General features: G+C 36.3%; 1 protein-coding gene across 1 annotated transcript; it reads left to right on the top strand.

Moving 5' to 3' along the window:
- The first annotated feature begins 9,262 nt into the window (after positions 1 to 9,262).
- LOC308408869 (C-X-C motif chemokine 10-like) lies at positions 9,263 to 10,326 on the top strand. Its single transcript, XM_080901287.1, has 4 exons — positions 9,263 to 9,411; positions 9,528 to 9,648; positions 9,881 to 9,958; positions 10,124 to 10,326. The coding sequence occupies exons 1-4, from the start codon at positions 9,348 to 9,350 to the stop codon at positions 10,179 to 10,181; spliced, it is 321 nt and encodes a 106-aa protein (XP_080757413.1). The 5' UTR covers positions 9,263 to 9,347; the 3' UTR covers positions 10,182 to 10,326.
- Positions 10,327 to 13,324: the final 2,998 nt, after the last annotated feature.

The following is a 13,324-nucleotide window of genomic DNA, read 5'->3' as shown; positions in this document are numbered from 1 at the left end:
AAATGGACAGTCAATGTGACATTCTCCAGTAAATTATTCTAATCTTTTGTGTCAGTGCATGAGACATTGACATTAGGAGACACATAGAAATACACATTTGAAAAGATACAGAGACAAGTAAAGACTACTACAATTGTCCATCTGTAACATTATATCAGTGTTAATATTCACTATTACAACCTTTCTGCTCTTAATGTATGCCAGTGATCATAACAAACCATGAAAATGAGCAATTCTGTAATGTCCTTTTTAATATCTTCCAGTGTTTGTAAATGACATGAAGAAATAAAGCAGTCTTTTGATACTCTCTCTCAGATCGTGTGAAACGTGCTTTTCCCCTCAGCTGCAGGCTTTATTTTCCTGCACACGGAGACCCTTCAGAAATGAACTCCACTCTTGGCTCTGCTGGTGCCAGGCGCCGAAGTTTCTATGGTAACTGTCATGGGATCCTGCACTGGTAAACACAAGTGTGGAGAGACACGGGCAGAGCAAAGATGGCACCGGTGAACCTCAACATGCAAGATGCTGGTTATTTATTGCTGCACTGGTACGACAGCAACAACGATGCATGCAGTAAGTATAACTGGAAAAGGTGACGCTGAAGGACGCAATGCCACACTAATACATTTTCACATTCCAAAGCACAAATGATCTGCATGTAGAATAAAACGGTTCAATGAGGCGTGTGCAGAAAAAACTTAACAGGCCATGGCTGTTCTACTAAATAAGAGACACTAGAGGGCAGGCTTCTATCATTACTACTCAAGAAAACACTTTGCATAACTGATTCATTGGACATTTTATAACAGTAAATCTCCCGTAAGCCGTTCTTACTCTCTGTATGGTAAATAATTATTTTCAAAGACTATCAGTTTAGGGATTTAAGGGTCAAAGACAAAGTCATAACTGTACTAACAACCGAATGTTTTGGACTTGAGTCCAAGGTTGGATCCAAAGAAGGCTGTATGCTTTCAAGGCCAGGGTGTTGATATTTAATACATACACCATCTGTAACTTAAGTTAAAAGGCGACTATAAAGTAGAATAATACGCCATTGTTTGAGGTCAGGGGCAGAGGGTCAGTTCCCCTAAACCAAGCAACCCCCCCCCCCCCCCCCCCCCCCTTCATTAGTGTACTGCACTGTGCAAAAAGTCTCCAGCTACTCATTATTAACTCAAGAAGGTTATGTTTTTGGTTGTGTGCGCTCATGTCATCATTCTGCCTGTAACTAAACTTAACTAAACTCAAAAAGTTTTGAATGAAAGACTTTATAGGGGTGTAGATAGGAGTCATATTAACAATCCATTCAAACCTGGCTTACAACCACCAAGGTCTTCAAGGTCAGCTTAATAATTTATTGATCCAAAATTGAAAAAATGCCTTATAACTTAAAAATTTAGATTCTTACAAGACTGATGAGCTGTATAAGGATCTATAATAGCATGTCTTATCTGACCTCTGACCTCTCCTTGAAGGTCAATAGACTGATCTAAGTGTAAAAGTAGTAATAATTCTATATAGAGCTACTTGAAACTATGTTTCTTATTTCACTGTTTGTATTGACAACATGTCAGCATATAGGGAATCATATTTGTGGATTCTAAATATCATGTTACTTTATTATGACTTTAATATGTACATTATAATAACAGGTTACAATTTAAACACAATAAAATACAATGTTCCTGCATAAGTATGTAGATATACTACATTGTTTGTATACTGCTTATACATGCTTAAAAAACAAATTAAATTTCTGATGAAAACATTTTTTTCACTTGATGTTTATCATTAATATTCCAAATAAATTTTACTAAACATTTAATGAGTTCTATACCTGTACTATATCCATATAGATAAAAAAAAAAATACAAAAAATAATGGTACTCAAACCTATGTCAAGTAAAGGCCTGCACTTTGCATTTGTTTTTGCTGAACTACAATCTGCTTAAAGCATCTTTAAAAAGAACAAAAAAACAAAATGAATGTATAGAAAATACAATAATGACGTAAATGATGAGAGCGAGCTTGCCTGGCAGACGTCTGAGGGCGTCTTGTCTCCTTATACCGTATTTTCCTTCCAAGCTTTAAAGTGGTTTCGAGTCATATTTCTCAGGCTTCCTGAGGGTGTTTTAGAAGTTGTAGACCTTTGAAGCAGTGTGGCAATGTGATGTGTTTATAGACATAGAAGAGAACAAAAGGCAGAAGAGTTCTGAAGGTCCTAGTAATTAAAGAAATTAGAAGAAAGCTTTTCTGACAGTTCAGCCTGTGTTGAAGTTGATCGTAAGAAATATTAATTTTCAAGCTCATTAGAATTGTAAAAACTCAGTTTTTGCCTTATATATTATATTTGCTATTTTCCTAACAAAACGTGTATGGAAACTAGTTGGCTCAAGACTTTTGAACAGTGCTGAAGAAAGTACTTTAAAACACATTATGTGTTTTTACATTATGTGTAAAAATGTAAAAACACATAATGAAAATGCTCCACAGAGCGTTTTTTCTTGTGTTGATCAATCGGGGTTACTAGAAAGTAGCAGCAGTGACTATGAGTACCGAATATGATTATTGTGACTGGAGGAAGTAAATCATTTTAGTTCTTCCGTACGCAATATTTATATGAGCAAAATAATGCCAAAAAAGTTGCTGATTGTAAGGTTATTTATTTCTCTGAAAGCAATAGCTTTTAAACCAAATATCAGATTTTTTTAATAGAGTTTGGGACTTACTGGTAGTATGGGAAACCTTATTTGCAGCAAGATTAGCATACACATTATTATTACTGTTGCCACTTCTTATTATTGCTTAAGTAAAAGAAGAAGAGATTTGTTGGGGGGAGAACCACAAGTACCCTGAGAATGAGATATGTTTTAATCAAATATATATTTGCTGTATATAATGCTTAGTGTGTGTGTTAGATTTCTATGTTCAGTGTTGCACATGCAGTATCATGTACTTTCCCTGGTGTTGATACAACGTTATTATAATGTTATTATAACTGAAGAATTCTTTCAGCCAATAAAGGAAGAAAAAAAAAGAAAAACACCATAAAAACCATAAAGAAAAGAAAAGATGTGTCAGCGTTAAGAGGGAGAAAGATGTGGTGGTTGCAGGAAAATATTCTTAGCTGCATTTCACACTTACCTCAACAGGAAGATGAGATCTATTTGCATCAAACTGACAGTTGACTACTAGTAAATTATTAATAATTGTTATTATTATTTAGATTTTTGGTGTATATTTCAGACCGTCCCTCAAAGGGTTGCTGATTTTAGTTTTCAAAATCATATTAAATTATTTTCTTCGTAGCAAGTGTTTCAGTAAAGATTTTCAACTGTCAAGACCCAGTGTGTGATTTTAGTGTTCCCTTAATTTCCCTTGTTTTTGAGCAGTATAAATATACCTTAGTAATTTACTAAGGTTTTGTTTTGTTTTTTAGGCACACTATGTTAACAGGTCAGCAGCCTGTTAGCCCTGCAACACACTGGTGATTTGTCCAGGATGTACCCCGCCTTTCACCCTAGCTCCCCCACCCACCCACCCAACCACCACGACCCTGATAAGGATAAGCCAAAGCGAATGGATGAATGGATGGACTAAGGTAACTCTTCCTTATCTAAACTGTTTTCTACTACATATTTCAACTATATAGTACCACTGATCCATAAACAATTAAAAAATAAGGAAGCATCTTAACCATGTTGTGGAAAAAGTTCACCACACTTGGGAACCACACATACACATGTGAAACTTTTCACAGGATTCTTTGCGAGACTCGTGAAAAACTCCCCATGATTCAACAGCTCGTTGAACACATTTAACAGCAACAAGTTGACACGGGTTTTCGGTATGACTTTTGAAAGATTCGTCTGTCACATTGCTGAGGAATTTCAATGCCCTCTCTTTACAGTGCTTCTTAAGTTCATTGAGGTTTGTCGGCATTTGTTCATGCACAGCTCTCTTGAGGCCTCTCCGAAGTATTTCAGTCAGGTTGAGGTCTAGCTTTTGCCTGGGCCATTGGAGCACTCCAATTCTTTTCTTTTTCAGTCTGCTTTTTGTTTTGTTTTTATCAAAATTAATTCATTATGCAAAATGTTTAAGAAATAAGTGTCCATGTGTCTTTGCCTGTTCACACAAACATTCAGCATACAAGTTCATCTCTGTGAGAATTTTTAATTGTTATGCAAAAAGGTTTAATGTTCTCTTGTAATGTATCATATTACCACAAAATGTCAAAATGTTGTACCACCAGCCACAGAGCTGAGGAGTGGGGGTGGAGGGTGGGAGGGTTGGTATCCAGTGCTGTTTTGAGCATCATAGGCTTGTTGTGTGACCCAATTTCACCCAAGCTTTGCCTGTCAGACGGATGACCTCACATTTGACTCTATAAAACTTTAGCATACAAGGATTTCATGGTCAATTCAATCACTGCAAGATCCCTGTGGCTGCAAAACAAGCCCAAATCATCACCCCTCCACCACCGTGCCTGACAGCTGGTACGAGGTGTTTGTGCTGTTATGCGTTTGTTTTGTAGCAGACGTGGTGCGGTGCATTATCACCCAATGTCTGCACTTTGGTTTTATTGGTTTCATCTATCCAGATCCATCTATCCATTGTTCCAGAACTCTTGTTGTTTGTTCAGATGCTACTTGGCGAACTTTGGCCACGCTGCCGTGTGATTTTTAGAGAGAACAGTCTTTTCCAGGCAATCTTTCCAAACAAGCCGTACTTGTTCACTTTTTCTTAAATTATGCTGTCATTAACTTTTCTTTCTTATTTTCTTTGTTCTTTGAATCCAAACCTGAATGCTTCAGAGCAGCAAACTTTCAAAATGTCCGCTTTTATAGGTGTGCCTGCACTTGCTTATGATGAATGGCTTGAGTGCATCTTATTTCCTATGGAAGTGTCAAGTTGTACCATTGTGTACTTTCACCTGGCTACATAAACTCTTGTGAAAACTTTCGTTTACATCTTCTCAACCTTATGAGTTTAGATCACGATCTAAACAACAAAGCCTGAAGCAACGGCTTTTATAAAGTTGTAGTTTTTTAATTCAAAGCCTTTGAGTTGGAGTCTGCATGACTTATGTGCATAAAAAATTTGAAAATCCCTTTAAATTGTTTCCTCTTTCCTTTTCCACAACAAGAAATATTGTTTAGTCGCTTTGTATTTCATCATACCTCCACTCCTACTAAGAAATATCACTTTTTAAATGAAATGAGAAGTGCAACCACACTGGGCTTGTCTAGAAAATTTGTACAGGAAGAGACTCTGCTGATGTTGCTAGTTCCTGTTGGTTTATTCCTATACGGGGTCACACATTGTGGTATTCACCACAAGTAAAGCGGCACACATCCTCACAAAAAGGAAATATAGTCTTAATATGTAAGGTTGGCAATCCCCTTATATACACAAACTCACTTTAACCCCACTACCATTAGGGCTAATAGGGAGGGGGAAAAGCCACTTTCCATTTATGTTCCTGGCCATATCTGTTCCACCGCTCTCCGTTGGACTGCAGTTGCACCACATTTTTGTCCCTGTGCCAGAATATCTGAAAGAACAAGCTGTACCCACAAATGGGAAAAGCCATTAAATATTAACAAAAAGTACATATAAAATATTCAAGCGTGCTAAGTGCACAGAAATACAGTTAATCTGCGTTGGAAGCACTGAATAAAAAAGCGTGATTTCTAAATCTCTCTGTGAGAGCAGGTTTTGATTTGATTTATAGTTTTCTACACGTTATAAGCGCTTCTGTGTCGTTTTAGAGAGGTCACACTTGCTGACCAAGCGACTACTGGTGTTCAGTCTGGCACCGCAAGAAAAAAAGTCCCCATTCTCGCTTTTTATTGGAAGGGAAGATCCCCGTGTCTTAAAATAGCATGCCTCCACTTTGACATTTGTTTGAATCTTTGGTTTAATATTTTACATTTAATCTTCGAATCCAATGATTTTTGTTTTTTAAAGTTCTTTTTGCATGCAACCTCTCAGAAAGCCCTTTTAAAATTGTATTAAATTTTAAATTAAACATTACAGTGCTTGAACCATCATTTCTGCCCCCAAAAACAGATTTTCACACTTAAGTATTGAAATCGATGTGAATGATTTGGATTGCAGCAGCCCACCATCACGGGACATCACCCACATCATCCCAGACGTAGACAGATATGTCAGAAGTTGCAGTAAGTCAAACCAAAACCTTCTGCATGGCTGCAAACGAGATGTTTTGTAGTTTGGGTGAATGCCAAACATGTTTCTGAAGTCCTCAGAGTTGACATTTTAGAGACATAACCCCTTTGATTAATACTATAAACACTAGTTTCATCCTCCTTTCCTCATTTTTTTAAGCTGCTGGTTCTCTACATCACAGCTTTTACAGGAAACTAATGTGAATTCTTCTTATTACATCACTTTCTGTTTCATTCTGGCTTTCTGACCTTCTTGCAGCTGAAAATAGGTTATAAAAAAAAAGAAGAAAATAAAAGTTGATTGAATTTCAGTTTGCCAAGCGTCAAATGAAAAGGGAAATAAAACTGAAACTCCGAAGCTTTCTTTTGAAACCATATTTGCTCAAGGCTTTGATCTTGGTGGCTTTTCTTATCAGATCTGATCAGATTTTATCTGGTGTGTCACCATCAAACCAAAGACAGAAGGCAGATAGTCAGATAAGTCAGAGATTACCGATTTATTCACACCAGAAATGTCACAAATGTACAACTACCGCTTACTACAAATGGAAAGAAATAAAACAAAGCTGCGTGTTTTTCCGAGCACTCACACCTTTCTCATTTGGAGATGAGAATGCTAAAGGTGTCAAACCACTGATGCATGTAACATCATGCCCTCGTGTTGCAAAATAAAAAAAAAGAAAGAAAAAAAAAAGAAAGAAAGAAAAAGCCCACATGTTGTGTAAGTTGTTCAAATATCTGCCTTTGTTATGATAGCAATAAAAAGAGAAGGATTTTTATTGTATTATCATGTGATAGTTGGAATATTACATTTTTCTGATGTTTGAACATTAATAAAATGATATAATTAAAGAAAAAGTTTGTTTCACTTTATTTGTGCATCTGCTCCCTATTTAGCTCAGATATATATTTTTTCTGGTTTATTCAATTAAATAATTTCATTTAAAAATTCCACAAAGCTTGATATGACGGAGGTTAAATCCATTATTATTTTTTGGGCAGAAAGTTAAAAACATAAAATAAAACATAACTTTAAAAAAGTTATAGGAATAAAGCAGGTAAGCTTTTTTTTTAAGCAAATGTTAGGATTATATGAAATGGTGCATTGTGGAAAATGCACGTGTATGTGAACTGTATGTTTAATGGAAGCAGAAGTTGTCGTTTTTTTAACTCTGAAACACTTTAATCTGCCCCCATTTTTTATATATATATTTTTTTTCAGTCTATTATGAATTTGATATAAAGAACATGAAATTCAAAATAATTTTCAGCTCTCACAAAACCATAGCCAGTACATCTAAATAGTGGCAGCTTTCTAGTTTGTTAGCCAAGGCCTTGAGAGCTTATTTTACCTACAGCATGTGTGTGTGAGCTTTCAATATCCGCTGCAACGCCGATGTGTTGCAATAACTGCAACTAAATGTTTCCTGTAAAAGCTGCTTAGTCCAACACAGTAACTTAGATGACTTTATCCCTCCATTTAGAATGGCTACAGCTCTGGGATATTTGACAGTTTGCTCACATTAAGTCTTCTAGAGACAACTGATACCCCTGAGAACTCTTATTTTCCAGCAATGGGCTCTATAATGTATTATCTTTTCTGCATTAAGTTTAAACTCACAGCTTACTTAGTTAGATATACCTTACTAGGACCTCATTCTACCTTCAGCAATTACAGCCGTAATTGTTTGCATTCAACACATTGCAAAAAAATTCCCCACAGATTTTGGTCCATAAATTAACACGACAGCATCACACGGGTGCTGTAGATTTGCCAGCTACACATCCATGATGATCTACTGGACTGACATCTGACAGATGAGGAGGCCATTTGAGTACGGTGCACTCACTGCAATGTTCAAGAAACTGATGTGAGATGATTTGAGTTTTGTTACACTGCTCAACTGATACCGAGGGGCCCAAATAGTGCCGGGAAAAGATTCCCTACATCATTAAACCACCACCAGCCTGAACTGTTGACGCAGAGCTGGATGGATCCATGTGCCCATGTTCTTTCTGACCCTATCACCTACATGTTGACTCATCAGACCAGTCAATGTTTTTCCATCTTATGTTATGCAATTTTGGTGAGTCCATGTAAATTTTAAGCTTCAGGTTCCTGTTGTTAGCTGACATGAGTGTCACTTCTTGTGGTCTTCTGCTGCTGTAGCTCATCTGCTTTGAGGTTCAGTGTGTTGTGTATTCACAACAAATGCTCTTCTTCATACCTTGATTGTAACAAGTGGTTAAATGAGTTGCTGTTGCCTTGTATCACCTCGACGCGACTAAATCATTCTCCTCTGACTTCTGGCGTCAACAAGGAATTATCCCACAGAGAACTGCTGCTCACTGGATATTTTCTGTTTTTCAGGCCGTTCTCTGTAAACCCTTGAGATTGTTGCTCAGGAAAATCCCGGTAGATTAGCAGTTTCTGAAATACTCAAATCAGCACAACAGGCACCAGCAAACATGTGACATTATAACTCCTAAATTACCTTGCTTCCTCATTCTGATGTTCTGTTTGAATCATGTCTACAATCCTAAATGCACTTATTTGGTGCCATATGAATATTTAACATGGCCCAAGTGTTTTTCCTTTTATTTCTCACAGGTTAGAAAGGTTTCATTTCTCACATGACCTAAATGTTTTGATGGTTGATGTGGGGGTTTTTTTGTTTTGTTTTGTTTTTTGTTTTGTTTTTATCAAAATTAATTCATTATGCAAAATGTTTAAGAAATAAATGTCCTTGTGTCTTTGCCTGTTCACACAAACATTCAGAATACAAGTTCATATGTGTGAGAACTTGTAATTGTTATGCAAAAAGGTTTAATGTTCTCTTGTAATGTATCATATTACCACAAAATGTCAAAATGTTGTACCACCAGACACAGAGCTGAGAAGGAGTGGGGGGGTTGGAGGGTTGGCTTTTTCGATTTTGTGGCATTTTTGAGTTTCACTTTCCACTGTCAAAAATTTCCCTTTGTCACAGGAAAGATTACGTATGCAGCCAAAGTAAGTATTTAAGAGCCCACTCTGAGTCGACTCCTCACAGCACTCCTGTCAACAATCAGTCTTTAATTGTTGCAAGACTCTCTCTAGCTTCATTATTATCTTTGCTGCACGTTTTCAGCACCAGTGTCATCTTGAAACCAGCAATGTCAACCCTCATCAAAGCGTTTCTGCTCCTGGCTGTCATGGTCTGCATCTCCCAGGCCCAACGTAAGTTTCTTTCTTTATTTGTCCTTTTAGATGATTTAGATTCTTGGTTGAAATTACGCAAACTTGAATTTGTGCACGTCAAATATTAATTTCTTTTTCATTGCCTTCTCTTCTAGTCAAACAATCAGGACAGCAGTGTCTGTGTCACCGTGTCAGGAATCTTAACGGCATGAAGACTGACATAAAGGACATACAGATCTACCCAGCAACCATCTTCTGCAACAAAGTGGAGATTGTGTAAGTTTTTTTTAATATGACTTTTTTTTTCATTATTACTTTTGATAAATTCAACATGAAGATTTGCTAAGCTTTAATAAAGCATCACACAAGAAATTGCACGACAGTGCAAATTAAATGCATCCTAACTAAAAATACCTTTTTAAGGTAGATAATGATTTTAGAAAAATACTTGTAGGATCCTTAGCTTTTCCATTTAAATTGAACTTACCTCTATTTTCTATTTCAACAGTGTTACCTTGAACAGTGGCCTCCGCTATTGCTTGAACCCCGAGCAAAGAAACGTGAAAAGGCTCCTGACTAAAATCATGTGAGTACACTTCACCACACTCATCCAAGTTTTACATCCAGTACTCTGATTGTCTAAATAATAATGTTAGATTATTAGTGAATCGCTTCAGTTTATAGAAATAAAGTAATAAATGACATTTTTTTCCTAATGAGTGCACTGTTTGTTTGTTTTTTGTGAATTTAGGGATAAAAAGCAGAAGACCACTTCCTCCCCAGTGGAACCCTCCACAGCTGCCAAGTAATTGTCTTTTAAGCTCTCTGAAAGAAAAAGCACCTCATATGACCTCTGAACTCTCAACAAAGTCACCTTGACAAAAAAAAAAAACATGGACATGAAATGATTGTAGTTTTTTTTATTTAATTTTTTTATATGTGCTTATATTTTATGTCCACTCCGTTGTATCCTGTTTTTATTCTTCTGTGTTTTTGTAAATAGATGAATGTCTCTTTGTACTTCTTGATATTTTTTTAATAAAATTATTAGCTCTTAAAGATTTGTTTCCTCATATTTCATGCCAGTAGGATTTTGTGTCTATACAAACATTTGAACTACTGATCTCTTTAGAATGTATAAACAGCCTAGTTGACGTTAATAAACTGATGATTAATCATTAATTACTGTGTCAGAGGTCAGCGAGCAAGAAGAGAGTAGCATATGTGCAGCTATCCTCTATAATTAATAATATCAATTCAACATTAATAAACACCTCAAACACAAAACATTACAAAGTGCTGCATTATTGCAAAACAGTCTGCGCATTCAAAACAGTCTTGCATGTGTGGGACGTGCACATGTGTTTTCCACACTTATTAAAATGGCACAGTGGCAGAATGATTAAGACTTTCCTCTTACAGTAAGAGGTTTCATAGTGTGAACCTCAGCTGGGGTCTTTCTGTGTGGAGTTGGCAGCTCCTCCCAGTGCCTGGGTGGGTTTTCTCTGGGTACTCCAGCTTCCTCCCATCATCCAAAGACATGCGTATTAGGTAAACTCGTGGTTCTAAATTACATGAAGTGGTTAAAGTGTTTGAATTGTACAGAATAAAACACTGTACACTCAAATATAAAAGGTTCTTCATCCTTAAAAGTAACAATTAAGCAAAATGCAACCAAAATGTAACATATTACATTTTATTTATGTAGTAACATTAAATGGGGAAACTTATATGTAAATAAATGAGTTAAAGTCAGTATTTCTGGGCAGAATTATTTTTGGAGTGTATTAATGTATGGTTAAAAAAATGTGACTTGCAGTTAGAGCACTTGCGTTGCGACAGAGTTCTGACAGGCCTGTCCCATAAAAAAAACATGCAGACGGTGTATGTGCAGTCTCACAATTTCAGTATTCCCAAAAACCAACATTTACCTTATTTTGACCCACGCTGGTGGATTTAATATTCAGTATGAAGTATGTATGGGTCAAATTTGATTCTGAACAGCCACGGTATATAAAAATTTGAATCATCTTTACACCAGTGTAAATATATATATATATATTATACAATATATATATATATATATATATATATATATATATATATATATATATATATATATATATATATATATATATATATATATATATATATATATATATATATATATATATTTTTTTTTTTTTTTTTTTTTTTTTTTTTTTTTGTGTGTGTATTTTCAGTCACTTCAGTCATCAAATTCCTGTGACTAAAAGAAAAGAATTTCAGTTGTTTTTACATCTGTTGAAATTGAAAATGGGTCAAATTTGACCCAAACAGCATGAAAGGATTAAAACTCAAGTGTGCGCTTTCTCTTTAAGGGCTGTAACTGTTCATATGCTACACCAATAGTGCTATCTTGTGGACCAGCGCTGGTAATGCAAAGTATAAAAATTAAAAATCGTCCATATAATCAGTTGCCATCCATCCATCCAGTTGCGGCAGCACGGTGGCACGGTGGTTAGCACTGTTGCCGCACAGCAAGAATGTCCTGAGTTCAATTCCAACATCAGGCCGGGGTCTTTCTGTGTGGAGTTTGCATGTTCTCCCCGTGTTTGCGTGGGTTCTCTCCGGGTACTCCGGCTTCCTCCCACCATCCAAAGACATGCAGCTTGTGGGGATAGGTTAATTGGATAATCCAAATTGTCACTAGGTGTGAATGTGCGAATGAATGTGAGTGCGAATGGTTGTCTGTCCCTGTGTGTTGGCCCTGTGACAGACTGGCGACCTGTCCAGGGTGTACCCTGCCTCTCGCCCTATGACAGCTGGGATAGGCTCCAGTGCCCCCCGCGACCCTGAAAAGGATAAGCGGAAGTGAATGGATGGATAATCAGTTGCTTCTATCTTTACTTACAATCTATGAGATTCTCTTTTGAATTCTTGCAGTAGTGATTGAATTTGAATATTAATTTGACTAAAAACTGATCAGACTTTCATGTCATTTGTAGTATTTTTAAAGAAAATGGCTTGATATTGCACATCAGTGCAAAAATAATCAGCTAAAAATTACTAAAATATGTCTCAGGGAAATGGAAAATATTATAGAATTTTCCACTTGAATTAGTCTTTTAACATAATGAAACACAGTGGCAACATTTAGCACATGCAAATAGCACAGCACAGCCAGTCACACACACAATCCTGCTATACATAACAAGAGGTAGAGGCTAAAGGAGACAAAATCAAACAAACAAACAAGACGGTTGATTTTAAGCAGGTTTGAGTTGCTGAAAAAAATGATATTCTAGAAATATGAAGGTATGAGACCAAAGAATGGAGCATGAATGTTCCCTCTAATTCTGAATTGTATTAATTTGACCCATGAGATGATTTTCATTTATTTTTTAGTCCTGTTCTAGTTATGCTTTATTTATACGTTTTGCTTATATATTTAATTAGTCCCTTCAGGATCTTACTCTCTGTATTCCACTTTGTCCTCCTCCCATGTTAAGTTTATTCATGTGTAAGCATTTCTTATTCTTATTCATTTCCCATTTTAGTTTTGTAATAATTTGTCTTCTGTGTTTCATGTTTAATTTTATTTCACCTCCTAGCTCGTTGCCATTGTCTTCACCTGTGATGACCTTGTGTCTGTTTATCCTCCTGTTTTCAACCTCCTGACATGTGTGTATAAATAGTCCTGTCTTACTGTCTTTGAGAACTTATTTCTTCCTCTTTCAGATTCCTGCACTTGGTTCCCTTTCCTGCAATCACAACAGCTAGTCCAATTAGAATATTACATATAAAAAATGTAAAATATATTATGAATTTCTCTCCTGGAGAAACCACAAGTAGATGGTACATCAACTTTCACATTGACTATTCAAAACCGTGAGAGCTTTATATGTGTGTGTGTGTGTGTGTGTGTGTGTGTGTGTGTGTGTGTGTGTGTGTGTGTGTGTGTGTGTGTGTG

Source organism: Rhamphochromis sp. 'chilingali' (assembly GCF_963969265.1).
Source record: "Rhamphochromis sp. 'chilingali' genome assembly, chromosome: 13".
NCBI lineage: Eukaryota > Metazoa > Chordata > Actinopteri > Cichliformes > Cichlidae > Rhamphochromis > Rhamphochromis sp. 'chilingali'.
The sequence above is the reverse complement of the archived record's forward strand: the minus strand, read 5'-3'. Positions and strand labels throughout refer to the sequence as shown.